This window comes from Mytilus californianus, unplaced genomic scaffold (assembly GCF_021869535.1).
Source record: "Mytilus californianus isolate M0D057914Y unplaced genomic scaffold, xbMytCali1.0.p SCAF_6, whole genome shotgun sequence".
Classification (NCBI taxonomy): Eukaryota; Metazoa; Mollusca; class Bivalvia; order Mytilida; family Mytilidae; genus Mytilus; species Mytilus californianus.
In genome coordinates, this window is record NW_026262712.1 from 65,225,787 (window position 1) to 65,244,283 (window position 18,497).

General features: G+C 33.1%; 1 protein-coding gene across 3 annotated transcripts in view; it reads left to right on the plus strand.

Moving 5' to 3' along the window:
- Positions 1 to 18,497, plus strand: part of LOC127706411 (transcription intermediary factor 1-alpha-like) — a 70,200-nt gene that overhangs the window by 43,109 nt on the left and 8,594 nt on the right. For 2 of the 3 annotated variants that reach the window (XM_052211013.1, XM_052211014.1), the window contains 3 exons: positions 3,043 to 4,632; positions 9,349 to 9,484; positions 11,465 to 11,782. In XM_052211013.1, coding sequence (XP_052066973.1) covers positions 3,043 to 4,632; positions 9,349 to 9,484; positions 11,465 to 11,782 — 2,044 coding nt within the window. The remainder of the gene's footprint in view (positions 1 to 3,042; positions 4,633 to 9,348; positions 9,485 to 11,464; positions 11,783 to 18,497) is intronic. The other variant, XM_052211015.1, reaches the window with a different exon arrangement.

The window sequence follows — 18,497 nt, forward strand, 5'->3', positions numbered from 1 at the left end:
GCTTTATGTTATCATGGTTATAATATTAAAAATGATTTTTTTTAGAAAAAAATAGAAGTTAATTTTAAAAATACATGTGCTTAAAATACATTTGTGGAATGTTCAATAAAAACATAGGGATTCTGTTATATTTATTTTCTTGTTGAATAATACAAAAAAAAAATTAACAAAAAATTAAGATTTAAGATTAATTAAAAATAATAAGTGACATGTTGTGAGTTTAAATCTGCACCCAAGCCAATACATTTATAGATAATTGTAAAAAGCTGCCAATAAGAAACTCGACTTTTAAATTCGTAAATGATAGGTTAGCCAATGCAATTGAAATTGTATCATAATTTTATACCAACTTCAATTCCAACCTGACACAGTTTTTATCGATTACGAGACAGCCACTTAGAGCGCAGCATGTACAGTCTTCCCAGGGGTAAAAGTTAAAGGTTGATTCTTCCACTTCATACAATGTATTTGGAGAAAGGATCAGAAATGCAGACTTCAAACCTTCTGTAAGGCGAATGACAACATTATTCAACTAGTTAGAAGAGCAGCAGTCCTACCACTCATCCCACAGCAACAGGTTGAAGATGTTTGGCTCAACGCATTGGAGGACATTGGTGAAGCTGACCACTTTCCAGACACAACAGTTTTTACAGATTACATGACAGAGTATTGGGTTAAAGGCCACAGATTGTTATGGAACCACTTACAGACTGAATGACCCAGTACGACCATCCATCCAGAAGGATGGCACAACAAAATAAAGAAAAAAAGTGCAGCACCCCCACCCAAACCTGTACAACTTAATCGAAGTCCTACAAAAGACCCAGGCCTTCACATAATGCACTATAATCCAGTATGAGTATGCTGCAGGAGGTGCCCTTCAAACAACCAGACGCAAGTACAGAGTTCTCAACACAAGACTACAGCTACTCAAAGACAGATACCAGCAAAGCCAGATAGATGTTATCAGCTACTGAGATGAAGCTGTCTACCTTCTTCATTTAAACTGATTTTGTACTAAATTTTTATGCTTACTGTTATATTGAAAGATGATGTTTTGTAGTACAATGTATAACAATGTATGTTTCAGTTAAAGGTAATTTATTTCATTATAATGCTTACTGTCAATGATGATGTGCTGTAATTTGAATTATGTCAATACAATGTATATGTTATGAGTTTAAGTGAATACATGTACAAAATGTATATATGACTTAAATTAAAAAAATATCATATATATTTTGTTAGCCTTGTTGTTATTCAAACAAATAACAAGAAGTGTAAAAAAAATACATAAAGTATAAAAAAAAAACACATAAAATTGCCTAATACCATGAAAAAAAGAAGGATTAAATAAGAAATTAGTTAACTTTTTATATTATATAAAACACAATAAAATAAATTTTCTTTCAACCAATAAAAACCACAAATAAACATTTACTTTTCCCATGTAGATTGCATAAATTTTATTCATTGATACACCTATATGTTGAAATATATTTTGAACAGACTATATTCATGATATTATCTTATGGTCAGTAAGCCCATTGTCTTTTTTTGTTTATTTAATTAACTGTTTGATAATTAGGGTAATTAAAAGTGAGAGAAACAGGACTAGGTAAACCATTACAGGTTATAAAAATGTCATTGATTTATACACATAATAAAAGTTAAAACACAGTCTGCATGTCATTGAATAAAAGTCTTTTAGCATCTGATCAGTTAAGACAAGAAGGCGGTTGAGGATTCTTTATTCCCTCGAGCTCTTTAAGTTTGTAAACATTTAGTGTCAAAATGGGATATCCATACATGTATACATCTACCTTAAAGAGAATTTCAATGCATTGGTCTATTCAATAAATTGTCAAAAGACTTTGTAGCCTTTCTTAATCTATATATATTAACAGGCAAGCGGACAGAAAGTCACAGGACAAAAAGTCACAGAACAAAAAGTTACAGAACAGAAAGTCACAAATTTGATAGGACAAAAAGTCACAGGACAAAAAGTCACAAATAATTTGTTGACAATTGTTTGAATATATATATATAAGAGAAAGATTTTGAAATATTTACTTTTTATTACACATGTTACATATATATATTCTTTTTACAGTTTAGGAAATTATTCATTAGACTTGATAAATGAAGATTTATTAAATTTTAATCATGCAAAGGATATATTTCTTGGCACCATGACGCTGTTTAAGTACATGTACCAAGCCACTTTGACATTTTGTTATCTTAACAATTATTTGACCATTATTGAAATTTTGTTTACAAAGTTGGTTTATATATATACAATCATGACAATAGTTCAAGAAAAATACAAAAATGTTTTTTAAAAATAAGTGTTTTCTTTTTGAAAGAAAATAATCTCAAAAACTGAATTTTGACTTTTTGCAATTGTCCGCGACTTATTGTCTGTGACTTTTTGTCCTGTGACTTTCTGTCCTACATTTATCATAACATTATGATGAGTCAAAGGGTTATCCTTTCTTATCTCAAACTCATTTTGATAATTATGCTTTAAGGATTTTATGACATTGATTAAACTTATACTTCAATGTAGTACAGAACTTAGCTAAATTTGAAAAAATAAAATTGATATGAAAGGTCAACTGAAGGTCATGAAGGAGTTGCTATGATTGTCAAGAAATAATAGTCATATATATCAAACATCAAAAGCTGGAAATACAGTAAAATTGTCAGGAAATTTGGTTAAACATGTCTATAAATGTACATACATGTAGCAACCCAATGAACTCAATTCAAACAAAAGAGACTTAATACTTTTAATTTGCTGTTTCAAAAGACTACATGTGTCTGCCATTCAAGTAAAACCATCAGAGTTGATAATGTAGACAAAATACATTAATTGGAAACATACAAAATATTGGGATGCAGATTTTTGGGGTTCTTAAATGTGAGTTACAAATGATAGACAACCATTGAAAGACACATTATTTATTGACAAAGGTACAAACTCCATTAAGCACAATATTTATTATTCATTCAGTTTTTCTGTAAATTTTTATTTTTTAGAACCAAAGCCAAGCACAATATTGTGTCCAGCTTGTAACTGTACTGTAGAAAAGTCAGCTGTCGTGGATAACAGATTTCTGTCTATTGAAGCACCTGCTGTAATTGAAGAAGAAGATGAAGAAGAAAAGGATGACGAAGGACCTATTTGTACAGGATGTGAAGAAAGTCAGAATGTAAAAGCTACATCGTTTTGTAATGAATGTCAAGAATATTTGTGTAATGAGTGTGTTTTTGCTCATAAACGAGTCAGAATAACTAAAGACCACACCATAGTTCCGAAAGATGAAGGTAAAAAGGATGATGATTCACCCGATAATTCCACACAAAAAATGATCAATTGTCAAACACATAAACATGAACAACTCAAACTATTTTGTGAAACATGTGAAAAACTGACCTGTCGAGATTGTCAGTTACTTGAACATAAAGACCATAAATATCAATTTTTACAAGAAGCCATTACGCATCAACGTGAGAACTTACAAAACGCTGTTGTCAACTTAAAGACTAAGTTAGGAAATTATAAACAAGCTAATGAAATTTTGAAAGGTAAGCATCACGAGTTAAGAAAAAGAATGACAGAAGAATCAGAAAAAATAGTTAAAGCTCGTGATACTGTCATAGAAAAGTTTAAGAAATATTCTGAAAGTTTAATTAACCATTTAGAACAATATGTTAGTAACAAGACTACTATAATTGCTGAGAAGCAACGGCTTGTTGCTGAAGCACTTTTAAAAATGCAGCATTCTGTAGACTTTGTTGAAAATGCTTTAACAATTGGGGATGATGTGTCAATTTTGTATACAAAAGGATTAATGGTTAAAAACTTGAAGCAACTTTCAGAAAGTGGCATTCCTTTTCAGCCTAGCTTTCTTAATTATAGCATTGTTTATGAAAATGAAATAGACATTTTAATAAAGAACCAACAGAAATTAGGTTTTCTACAAATTGATGGTGGCTGGTTCCCCCAGAAAACAGTTACTGTTGCTGCTCCTCAATCTCAGGGAAATCATCCAGTTATTCCACAGCAACAACAAAACCGACCACAGCGATTTCCCTCAACACATATATCGCAAGCTGCATTTAATGCACAGATAAGAGAAAAAATTCGTCATTTACCGCCTGAACAGCAGTCAATTTATGAGGCAAAATTGCGTGAAAAGTTTCGCATGCAACAACAGCAAGCTCAGATAAAAGCACAACAGCAAGCTCAGCAAGCACAGATGAACAGAAATCAGAATACTTCTATCATCCAAAACCAGTTAAATAACCATGTTATGAACCGTCCAAATCAGCATGTGGTTCCAAACAGATCACTACCTCAACAGAATAGTCAGCTTGCTATGACTGCTGCTGGACATTTAGCTGCCCTTTCACATCAGAGGCATTCTCCACAGCCACCTCATTATCGCAACATTGCTCCAGCTGTACCAGGTATGAGACCTAATCCACAGAATACATTCCAACATTATAATAACATTACATTGGTGGGAGGGGCTCAGAATGGGAATTCTAATATGCCCAATCCAGTTGTAAACAGAGAAAAATCATGGAGTAATTGTCGCATGGCCTCAGCTGAAACCTCGCCAGGTAAATACGACACTGGATTTTTTCCCATCACTCGTCTCTTGTTTCATATCAACCATAACATCCACTCAGTTTTATCCTGCATGCAAACCTTTGTTGTAGTTTGTAAAATTTTGTCTTTTATAACCTTAATTTCTCCATTTAGTTTGACCCTACACCTACATTTGTGTACATGATCTTTTATTATTGGATCAAAAAGGTTTTTTTTAATTGCATTTTTTCATAATCTTTGGGTTCATTCCTTCTTTTTTTTAACGTTGATCATCAATCAAATTTAGCCATGTAAAAGTTCTGCATGTACAAAAAGCGAAACGTGAAAAAAAGATGTTTTCTGAAAAAATGGCACGGTAAAGAAATAAACTATTTTTTATACAGGGACAGCCCTATCAGGAGAGTTTCATCAATTCTAAAAGTTAATTTAAATGAAAAAGCTTCATGGTTGAATTAATTAAAATGAAAGGATAAAGTTGAAGTGAGAATAAGTTTTTGAAATAAAAGTCAACTTTGATGTTAAGAATTGTTTAATCAACAGCTACACATAAGCATGAATAGTATATGATATAAAACTTTTATTGTTCATTTTAAAGTCATTTTTTAGGAAATTAATTACAAGCAGGAAACATAAATTTGTAATTGAGCATGCATCTGTTGTTTCTAAATGTAAATCTATACAAATATGTACTATTAAGATGGACAGATAATTTATAGAAATGATTTGCACAGGTTTTTAATTGAAAGAATTCTATTTATATCCCATGTTCATTGTTGTTCAGACATCCACATGTTGCCATTCTTCATTAATACACTATGCATACCTTAATTTAAAAAAAAGTTATTTCATCAAAGATAGACCATATTCGATATAAGTCCATAGAAATAAAATATATACATGTGTAAGTCTGTTCACGGTTACCAGTCAGAGCTCAGACATAAATGAATCAAATTTTGCTTTTGCCTTGTAGAGATCTAAATTTGCATGTTTCATGGGATCTCTCCCTTTATTTTAAAACAAAAAAAGACTCCAACACATCAATATATGTTAAGCAAAAAATATTTGACCTTTGTCAAAATGTTGCAATTAATGACTTTTTCAAAGTCAAAAAGTAACTTCAAGACCCATGCACAAATATAAAAAGGTCACTCATCTGCATAAAATTGAGACAACATTGATAGGCAATGCATTGTCTTCTGAACAAAAATGTCCATTCACTTTCTGATGCAACCATTTATAACCACTGAAATTGGAAAAAATGTAGATATAACGAAAAACTGTTCAATCAGATCATAACTTGTAGATAACTCAGGTCCTTGTAATTTCTCAGAAAAGATTGTATTGTCATAGGTGATGTTCTTTGACCACAAAGTAAAAAAATGTGTTTTCATCCTGTTTTATAAAGCATAAATAGACTCTGTCAATTTCTGACTAGGTCAAGTCCAAAAATGTAAACACTTCTATAAGTCCGGAACAAAAGCAGACTTGTTTATGTCTGAGCACTGACTGGTTACCTGACCAACAATATTTTGAGGTGCTCATGTCCTATGTCATTTTATCCATAAGTCATATACATGTATGCATGTAAGTCTAAATCACTTATAAATGTTCTGTTATCACACTGAATTGAAACAAATTAAACCCTGCAGTGTCATCATGGTTGTTGGATTGCTTGATTTTTAGATTTGCATGTATGGAATGAAAAGCATCTGAATCACTGCAATTTAGGTTTTTAAACAAATTGAAGGAATCTAAACTCAATGTTATTTGAGCAATTAAGTGTCACTATTACAGACTAATTTTAGCACCAGGAATAAAAAAAGTAATTATTTTTGAAGTCCCACCACTTCTCCCTGTCAGTTTCAAAAAGAAAATCTGTAGTTTATTGTCTCGCCTGCTACAAAAGTCGCAGTATGCGAGACATAGGTATTACTATCAGGATGCTTCATATCTTGTATGCAGATACTTTATGTTACGAAGTTTCCGTCAATCATATGTCCATTGTCCTTGTCCTCATTTTCATGGTTCAGCGACTGCTTGAAAAAATGATTTGAGTTTTTTTGTCATGTGAATTTCTCACTTATTATGAGTAATACGATAACTATATTTGGTATACAGGTTCCTTGCAACGTCTACATGTCAGTCAGACAGAGTTCACCTGACCTCGACCTCATTTAGTGGATCAGTGATCAAGGTTAAAGTTATGTGATTAGGTCCGTTTCTCAGATACTATAAGCAAAAGGTCTACTATATTTGGTGTATGGAAAGATTGTAAGGTGTACATGTCTGTCTGGCAGGTATCATCTGACCTTGACCTCATTTTCATGGTTCGTTGGTCAGTGTTAAGTTTTTGTGTTTTGGTCTGTTTTTCAAGTACTATAAGCAATAGCTCAACTATATTTGGTGTATGGAAAGATTGTAAGGTGTACATGTCTGACTGGCAGGTATCATCTGATCTTGGCCTCATTTTTATGGTTCATTGGTCAATGTTAAGTTTTTGTTTTTTGGTCTGTTTTTCAAATACTAATAGCAATAGGTCAGCTATATTTGGTGTATGGAATAATTGTAAGGTGCACATGTCTGTCTGGCAGGTATCCTCTGACCTTGACCTCATATTTATGGTTCATTTCAATATTAAGTTTTTGTGTTTTGGTCTGTTTCAATTAGCGAATGCAATAGGTCAACTATATTTGGTGTATAAAAAAATTGTAAGATGTATATATATATATATGTCTGTCTGACACATTTGACCTCATTGTCATAGATTTTTAAAAATGTTAAGTTTCTGTAATGCTTTTAGTAAAACCTTTCTCTTTAAGACTTTTGAAACATAAAATCAATGGTCAGTAAAACAGTGGAGACATCTAAGCATGTGCACTCTTGTATTTATTTATACCAAAGTCATGCATCTTATGATGACCTTCCCAAGCTTTTACTGCTGGAACACCAAAGAAGTGCCAGGTCCTATCAAACAATATGGGTTGCATGGGTGTAGTGCTGGCACTACTTAAGAATCATGCCTCCTACAGACTGTTGCAATGGAAAAATGTACATTGTGAGTCAGTACATTAATCATCCAGCTTATACAGTCAGGGGAATTACTGAAATAAGTGATTTATAAAATCACTTATTTAAGTAGCAAATTCGAAATTTTGTCACAAATTATGATTTTGTAGTTTTACCAAAATTTTAATCATATAGGTTTTGATTATAACTTATTATTGGTAAAATTGAAAAAAATGAACCTTTCGCTTCTTTTAAGTAGCAAGGTTTATGCCTTTGATGCAATCATTTAACTGTAAATTCTATATTTGTTGAAAAAATGTTATAGTGAAGGCTTTACATAATGAACTGATACTTTCTTGACAGATTTTTCCCAGCAGTGGGAGTATTTTTCCTGTAAAGTTCAAGGTTTCATCTTACAGATTATGTAATAAAATTTTACTGTTTGCGATAAAAATTTCACTGTTATTAAAATAATAATACTTAAAGAAGTAATTTTTTGGAAGAAAATAGAGGTATGATACTTTAAGAAGTGATTTTTATGTCATTATCCCAGATTTAGTACAAGGGTCATCACCTGACATGACCGGTCATCCTATTAACACAGATGTTGGTTCTGATAATTTTAGCAACATAATTAGTCCCTGGATCATTAGTATTGTATATTTAAAGCTACAATAAAATTAAATCACTTAGTCTAGTGATTTATTTGTACTACATGTACTTAAATAGGTGATTATTAAAAAAAGACAACTCTTACTTCCAACATTTGTGGACAAAATGTTACTTGCATCAGTGATTTAGAAATCATTTGTTTAAGTAAGTCCCCTGACTGTTATAAGGGTGTTGGTCAAAGAACAAAGCATGGCTCATTATGACATAAATATATAACATCTGAATATTCTTCTCATAGGTATACAATGTAAATAAGAATCATATCATGCTGCACATTTAAAGTACATGTATAGATTCATCATTAGAGGAGCATATACAGTTTGGAAATAAAATTACCGTTTGACATTTTCAAATTTATCTCATGGGGGTTCTACAGTCATGACAGTACTACATCATGTACATTTTACGTGTAATTCATATTTATCGCTATTTTAAGAATTTTTCCTTTGATCTTGCTGACTGATAATTTGCGTTCTCAGCGGAGTCGAGTGATATGAAAATTATCGCTAGAAACTAAGGGAACACGTGCCGTTGTCAAGGAAATTAACAACGTCTTCATAGGTAAAATAGCGATAAACAGATTATCCTTGGTCATCTCAACTCGATTGCTTTTCTCACTTTCGCCGTACCGGCTACAAGTTGTAGTAATTTTTTCCTTACGCATAAATGATTATACTATGGCATACACACACACACACATTTATATTATATACATATGTCACAACTTTACATGTACTTTATTAGTGCAGTTTGTATATGAAAATATGTCATGTACCAGTATTTTTTTTATTCAATTTGGTGCTAATTGGTGCAACCTTTCTCTGAAAAGTAGAACCATTTGTATGTTCTGTACATGTACATGATGTATGTAGAGTACATACATGTTATTCACTCATTATGTATTCTTTATTTCAATTTGGTGTTAATTGGTGCAACCTTTATCACAAAAATAGCATCAAGCATCATTTGCTTGTAGTGCATTAATATACATGTTTCACGGTCATTAATAAATGATAAAAGCTCATATATTATCATGTTTAATAATATAGGTGCCCAGGCTGCAGCCTATGCCAACAAGACGCCAAGTCCAGCAGGAGCAGGATTTGACCATCAGTCTGGTGCAGCAGCAAGCCAGCCAGCACCAATAGACCAGCTACAGGCCTGGGCCTCTCAAACAGTCCAAAGGTACTTTGAATTCTCAAACCACTCAAAAGCTTGTGTATTTATGCCTATTTGCCATAAACTGTATCAGTCAAGGATATAACTCTATCAGTCAAAGATATAACTCTATAGGGTTATTACAGAAAATAACTTGCGTGTGTTATTACAGACACTTTCATGAGTTGTCTACTCTTTATTCCTTAAATTTTCTAAATCTGTAATAACATATGTTTGTTATTTGTTAAATTATTTCATTTATAGTGGGCTCTAGGGAACTCTTGAGACTTTGCGCAGAAACTAAATGCATAGCCTTAAGCTTGATAACTAATTTTTTAATTAAATAAATTCATTTTTGATTAACCATGGTAAATCAATGAGACAAGGCTATTAAGGGATAAACTTAGCTGTGATAACAAGGCTAGGTTATTAAAGGAATGTAACTTATTATATAAGACACTTGGGAATTACTGAGAAACTTGCGCAGAACCTCATTACATGCTCTGGTCATTATTTCTTACAATAAATTAAAATACATTGTAATAAAGCATGATGTATGTCTGAGCAAATGCTTTGAAGTGATATAGAGAAGCTGTGATAACACCCTTTAGTTATTACAGGCATATTTTTTCTGTAATAACATATAGGTGAACTATGCAAAATTGGCAAACTATGAACTGTTATATCCTTCAATAGTTAAGTATACATATAGAAAAAAGTAATATCAATAGAACTTTTATACATTTTAACTAAACTAATGATGTATATTGTCCCTTTGAAACATGTAACATACATATGTTATCACAGTTCTTTGATTTTTTAGTCCACAATAACAAATGTATGTTATTTTTCTGTAATAACCCTATAGAGTTATATCCCTGACTGTCTATAGGGTTATTAGAGAAAAATAACATACATTTGTTATTGAGGACTAAAAAGTCAAAGAACTGTGATAACATATGTATGTTACATGTTTCAAAGGGACAATATACATCATTAGTTTTGTTAAAATGTCTATAAGTGCTATTAATATTACTATTGTCTTTATGTATTCTAAACTATGGAAAATATAACAGTTCATAGTTTGTCAATCATGCATAGTAAACCTATGTTATTACAGAAAAAATATGCCTGTAATAACTAAAGGGTGCTGTCATTTTGCACTAAAATTGTTACATTAGAAGAATTTCCTTGACTAATCATCAAGAAAGCTTAGAAACAAAAGTTGAGTTGCTAATGATGAATTAAAAAAACTAATGTGTTTGTTCATAGCTAAACATTGTAAAGGGAGTCAATCAGAAGCAAAACCAAAAGAAATTAACAACTCATCTAGAAAGCTAAATATCTCCTATTCACATGCAATCACTTTGTATCAAGGGTTCTGATTGGATGACAACTAGCGTTCAATCCTCTAACTACCCATCTGTAGCTAATTATTAAAGGAAGCCAACATTTTGAATTATGGAATGTTTTGACATGTTATTTCTTGAATAATAAATAAAAAAATCTCCTAAAAATGTTCTTTTCATCTAACTCTAATACATTCTGAGGCGTACAAGAAGACTGAAAATGCCAGTGTTTACATTTAATGCCGGAAGCATATTATGTGAGGTCAACTTGTTTAGTTGCCAAAGACAATAATATCATTTCACAGAATTTTTGTTTTATGAAATTTTACACCAAAATAATGATTGAAATGAAATGATTTGTTTGTTTTGCATTAGAATAGAGATAACTGTATTGTATTTGAAGTTTGGCCTACATGAAACTTGGTTTTAGTAACTTTTACTGTCGCAAGTATCCATTTACCAGCTCCGCTACACGTTGGAAGGTAAACTCAATTTGAAACAGTAAAACCCATGTTTTACGTTGGCCAAGCATCAAATACAATACAATTATCTCTTAAATCATGATAATTAAACAAAAGATTTACAAGATTGAAGAAACAAAATTCACCTAAAAAATCCTATGCCTTTTTGAGTTATTTATTTCATTTTATAATTTTAGTGATCATCAGAAATTTAAAAGGGAAGAAAGATCATCTTGTGCCTTCAGTTCATCAGCACAGGAGAAAAGATTACCTACTCCCCCTTCGTTAAAACCAACTTCAACACCAGTTTCTGCAGGAACCACTCAAACAAGTAACCCACCGACACCTATTTACCCTCCCTCTACGGGAAAATCTATGCCACAAACCAAAGAAGAGGATCCAAATGAAGATTGGTGTGCTGTTTGTCAGAATGGGGGAGACTTACTGTGTTGTGACAAATGTCCAAAAGTGTACCATTTGAAATGTCATGTTCCTGAACTAAGTCAATTCCCATGGTAAGTTTCAAAATGAAATGCAAACAACTTTATGCTTTTATGTTTTTCTAATAATAAAACTATTTATGCAACAAGAAAATGATTACTATCAATACATGTAATATTACACTTGTCACACTGCACATGTTGCATGACATATGAGTGTACCTATCTTTTGTCTAAATAAGGGATTGATACCCCGTTTGATGTGTATTTTAATTGTTCCTTAATTTTATATTGATTCAAAGTTCAGATTCTAAAACATACAAGCAAATTAAGAGAAATAGGACTATTTGCAGCTTGTAAGTTTGAATTGCTGTTTCTACACTAAGCATGTGGCATTTAAAAGAGCAAATACGGGTAAGCTTGAGGTCAGAATAATGTAACTGGTAAGGGTGACATGTGTTCCTGTGGACTGTTACCTTGTGAAATAGCATGTTAAAAATCCAGCTGAGAGATGTGGTCTAGCTATAGTACAAAGCAGAGTTAACCCAAAATTTTGCAGTCAGGTTTATAGGGCGTATAGTGTCTATGTCATTTTGTAAAAACAGATTTTTTGTGGGATAACAACTCAATACAAGTTTGAAAAGGGACTCTGAAACAATGCTTTCACTAGTTTGGAATTCCATTAAATCATTTATATTCTGTGAATTCATTGTAATTCATCATTTTCATGGTATACCAATTGCAATTTTGGTGGATTTTGTGGGTGAAGAAATACTTCAAATTTAAATATTCTTTGAAGTACAAATTTTCTCTGCATTGTATGCAGACTTTAGCATATCCAGGAAACAAACGTCAGAGAAAATACAATTCTTCGTCAATCCACGAAAATTAGTATCCACAAAATAAATTGGATCCACAGAACATTGTATAAAAAGATTGTAATGATTGTGCTATGTCCTCTATATATATATGTGTTTGTCTATATAACATGACAATAAATAACATATGCATCCATTTATGTGTCTTAATAAACTTTGAAGAATAATTTTAACCTAGTAGTGATACATCTGCATGCAGTTCAAATAAAGCATGACGAATGCATGATTTGATCTGTTTTTATACCCCGCTTTAAAAAAGTGGGGTATACTGTTTTACCTCTGTCTGTCCTTCCGTCAGTCCGTCCGTCCCATGAATATTTTCGTCGCATTTTTCTCAGGAACTACTTGACAAGGATTTCTGAAATTTGGTTTCAGGGTTTATATAACATGTATAAGTAAGTTACACCTTGTGATGCATTTTCAGATTCATCACTCAACAACTTCCTGTTCATAGAACACTTGTATTATTTTACACATGATAGCCAAGTTGAAAATTTTCGTCTCATTTTTCTCAGGAACTACTTGACAAGGATTTCTGAAATTTGGTTTCAGGGTTTATATAAGTCAGCTATACAGTGTGATGCGTTTTCAGATTCATCACTCAACAACTTCCTGTTTACCGAAATATTTGGGCGGGGGTATCATCAGTGAGCAGTAGCTCACAGTTTTACTTGTTTTTTTTATATCTTGCGGATTGATTGCTGTTTGCTGTACATCCAGTTGCAAATATTTCTTATAGATGTTACACATTTGGTATGATTGCCAATGAGACAACCATATTTTATGTATGTTCAGGATGAGAACAATAAATATGTTCTGCAGTCTGCAGGGCAGGGGTCTCCCTGGATGAAGGATGGGAAATTTGGTTGGAAAATGAGGGCATGCTGGATAGGGACAGAAATGTTTTGTAGGAACATTTCACCTACAGACTGCTTATAGATGTTGCAAGAGTTTTTATACAACCGGCAAAAATTTGCAGTGGTATAATGCTATGGCATTGTCGTCTGCCTTGTCGTCTTTGTCGGAAGACATTTGGTTTCCAGACAATAACTTGAGTATAAGTAAATGGATCTCTATAAAATTGTACCACAAGGTTCCATACCACAAAAGGAAGGTTGGGATTGATTTTGGGGAATATGGCCCAAACCACTTGGGACTTATATCATGTGTATATTAGGGGCCAAAAACAAGGATTTTCTGGTTTCCAGACAATAACTTGAGTTTAAGCCTATGGTTCTCTATTACATTGTACCACAAGTTCCATACCAAAAAAAAAGAAGGTTGGGATTGATTTTTGGGGGTTATGGATGGCCCTAATCATGTAGGATTTACGGGCCAAAAACATTACTTTTCTAATACACTATATAAATTGCTTAATTTTTGACTAATTTCAATGGGGTTTAATTCAAAGTCAACTTTGATATCCTGAATCTAATCCTGTAATTAGATTTAGTAGGATTTTGGGCCCGTTTTTGAATGGGTCCGCATTGAAGTCATGGAGGTCTAAACATGCTAAAAGGGTTCAAAATTAAACTCTGTTTGATTTCATCAAAAATTTCATTATTGGAGTTCTTTGATATGCCGAATCTAACTGTGCACTAAGATTCAGAGGTTTCTTTGATATACTGAATCTAACAGTGTATTTAGATTTTTGATTTTGGGCCGGGTTTTTAAATTGGTCCACATTAAGGTCCAAAGGGTCCAAAATTAAACTTTGTTTGATTTCATCAAAAATTGAATACTTGTTTTTTTTTATATGCTGAATCTAACCATATATTTAGATTTTGGACATGTTGGATATTGGACCATAATAGGTAAATGTCCAATTTCCAATTTTTATGCCCCACATAGGGGCATTATGTTTTTGTTCTGTGCGTCCATCTGTCTGTCCCGCTTCAGGTTAAAGTTTTTGGTCAAGGTAGTTTTTGATGAAGCTGAAGTCCAATCAACTTGAAACTTAGTACACATGTTCCCTAGGATATGATCTTTCTAATTTTAATGCCAAATTAGAGTTTTGACCCCAATTTCACGGTCCACTGAACATAGAAAACAATAGTGTGAGTGGCGCATCCGTGTACTATGGACACATTCTTGTTAAGGTGGTACATAATACTACAGGGAGATAACTCTGTAAAAATCAGCTGAACCTTTTAATCACATTCTATTGTTAAGGAAATATTAAGCTTTTAAATGATCCAAATTAGTGTTTGTCAAACTGCTATATATCCAATGGAATTTTTCCAATAAAGTGTGGTTCAAATTTTTTGAATTTTTATATTTTTGTCATGTTTTCAAAGGGTCAAAGTAAATTATTTGTCTAAATTTTATGAAAAATAAACGAGCCAAATAAATTTTAGTCAAGGTGTTTGGTACCACCTTAAGTTCTAAGACCACATTCATTATGTCAGAAACCTATGCAATGTCAAATATTTAATCACATCATTTCAAGATGCGCCCTTTGGAGCATTTTATTTTGACATGCAGAGAACATTGCACTTTCTTTACAGCAGTCACCAGATTTATTGTCCACATTCTGACCTGAAGTGGCTGAGTATTTATCCATCCCATACAGCCAAATGAATGCATCTTTTTGGTAAGGGTATACTGGCGGTCTTAAGAAGTCCTATAGTGGCCATATTTCTATACACCAGTCACTCTTGGGGCTTGTCTTGTAGATTAGGCCATTAATTACCATAATCTGATTCCTCTATACTGGATTTAAAAAATTCACATTTAGAAAGGTGTGTTTAATTTAATTATCCATTAATTTGACAACAGATAGTCTCCCAAGTTTAACATAAAACATGCTTCTATTTCAGTAATTTTCAATTCTCTTATTTAACCACCTTATTGGTCTTGTCATTTGCTTGTGGTAGCGTGTTCGCCTAGTGTGAGGGAGTTCCTGGGTTCAAACCCAAAGCGGATCAAACCTAAGACTTTAAAATTGGTATTTGATGATGTTCCACTAAACATTAAGCACTAAGGAGTTATAATTAGAGCAAAGACTGGTGGACTGTTACCTTGTGAACTTGCAGGTTTAAAATCAGACTCAGGGTGTCAGTCTAGTACAAAGCAGGGTTAATATTTATATTACATTAACATATTCTCGTCCTGAATATTTATGCATTTAATATGTCGCTTGACGTTAAACAGCCATCCATCATCATCATCATTCATCTCTCTTATTTCTATACGACTGCTAAAAAATTTTGTGGTCGTATATTGGTATGACGTTGGCGTCCTCGTCGTCGTCGTCTGAAGACACATTGGTTTTCGCACTCTAGCTTTAGTTTAAGTGAATGGATCTCTATGAAATTTTACCACAAGGTTCAATACCACAAAAGGAAGGTCGGGATTGATTTTGGGGGTCATGGTACCAACAGTTAAGGAATTAGGGGCCAAAAAGGGGCCAAAAATAAGCATTTTTGTAACTTCCAGACATAACTTGTGTGTTAGTGTATGGATCTCTCTGACATTGTACCACAAGGTTTCATATCACAAAAGGAATGCTAGGATTGATTTTGGGGCTAATTGCCTCAAAATATTAGGAATAAGGGGCCAAAAAAGGGGCAAAAAACAAGCATTTTTCTAGTTTCATGACAATAACTTGTGTGTAAGTGTATGGATCTTTCTGAAATTGTACTACAAGGTTTCATATCAGAAAGGGAAAGCTGGAATTGAGTTTAGGGGTAATTGCCCAAAACGTTTAGGAATAAGGGGCCAAAAGGGGGCCAAAAATAAGCATTTTTCTAGTTTCCAGACAATAACTAGTGTTCAAGTGTATGGATCTTTCTGAAAAAGTACTGCAAGGTACCATACCACTAAAGAAAAGGCTGGGATTGATTTTGGGGGTAATGGCCTCAAAGTTTTAGGAATAAGGGGCCAAAAAGGGGCAAAAAACAGGCATTTTTCTAGTTTCAGGACAATAACTTGTGTGTAAGTGTATGGATCTTTCTGAAATTGTACTACAAGGTTCCATATCACAAAGGGAAAGCTGGAATTGAGTTTGGGAGTAATTGCCCAAAACGTTTAGGAATTAGGGCCCAAAAGGGGGCCAAAAATAATAAAATTGAGAATGGAAATGGGGAATGTGTCAAAGAGACAACAACCCGACCATAGAGCAGACAACAGCCGAAGGCCACCAATGGGTCTATAACGCAGCGAGAAACTCCCGCACCCAGAGTTGTCCTTCAGCTGGCCCCTAAACAAATATGTATACTAGTACAGTGATAATGGACGTCATACTAAACTCCAATTTATACACAAGAAACTAAAATTAAAAATGATACAAGACTAACAAAGGCAAGAGGCTCCTGACTTGGGACAGGCGCAAAATGTGGCGGGGTTAAACATGTTTTTTGAGATCTCAACCCTCCCCCTATACCTCTAGCCAATGTAGAAAAAAACAAACGTACAACAGTACGCACAGTAAAACTCAGTTTAAGAGAAGTCCGAGTCCGATGTCAGAATAGGAAACAAAAGAAAATAAACAAAATGACAATAATACATTAATAACAACAGACTACTAGCAGTTACTGACATGCCAGCGCCAGACCTCAATTAAACTGATTGAAAGATTATGTCTTCATCATATGAATATCAGGCACAATCCCTCCTGTTAGGGGTTTAGTATAATACCGTCATAAAATATGTGAGAAGAACATAACCCGTGTCATGCCAACAACAATAAGCATTTTTCTAGTTTCCAGACAATAACTTGTGTTCAAGTGTATGGATCTCTCTGAAATTGTACTGCAAGGTACCATACCACAAAAGATATGCTGGGATTGATTTTGGGGATAATTGCCCCAAAATTTTAGAAATAAGGGGCCAAAAAGGGGCAAAAAAAACAAGCATCTCTCTAGTTTCAGGACAATAATTTGTGTGTAAGTGTATGGATCTTTAAGAAATGGTACAACAAGGTTCCATATCACAAAGGGAAAGCTGGGTTTGAGTTTGGGGGTAATTGCCCTAAACGTTTAGGAATTTGGGGCCAAAAAGGGGCAAAAAAACAAGCATTTTTCTAGTTTCCAGACAACAACTTGTGTTCAAGTGTACGGATCTCTCTGAAATTATACTGCAAGGCACCATACATTGTAACACAAAGGGCAAGCTGGGATTGAGTTTGGGGTGATGAATCATAAGGGGGTTAAAAAAATTTGAGGGGGGATTTTTCTTTTCCTTTTTTTTTTCTTTAAAATTTCCATTTTAAATTGGTTATTTCTGATTTATATATAAAAGCAAATAGCAGGCTGGGATTGAGTTTGGGGTGATGAATCATAAGGGGGTTCAAAAAATTTGAGGGGGGATTTTTTTTTTTCCTTTTTTTTTCTTTAAAATTTTCCATTTTAAATTGGTTATTTCTGATTTATATATAAAAGCAAATAATAATGATATGGTTTGAATAGGTAAATTAAATTGTTTTTAAGTTCTTAGACCACATTCATTCTGTGTCAGAAACCTATGCTGTGTCAAATATTTAATCAGAATCTAAATTCAGTGCTGTATCAAGCTTGAATGTTGTGTCTATACTTGCCCCGACAGTTCAGGGTTCGACCTCTGCGGTCGTATCAAGCTGCACCCAGTGGAGCATTTTATTGTGATATCAAATTTTAGGGCATCTTGATGGTGTTATATATATGGCGATTTTATTTGTGTATGGTCTAATATTAAAAGAATGCTAAACCTGTTAGATTTTACAGCCTTTTATCCCTATTCATGCTTATCCCTTCTTCCATTTTTGTCTTCATCAAACATGAAAAATAATAAATCACATCAAATTTGTAGTCATCTTTTCTGAAATCTTGATAAAAGAATCTTTAAAGGAGGAGCTATGATAAAAGAGCCATTATTTGGCCCCTTAAATTGCAAAAATAGTAAAATTCCTTAAGCCTTTCAGAACAATATTATTT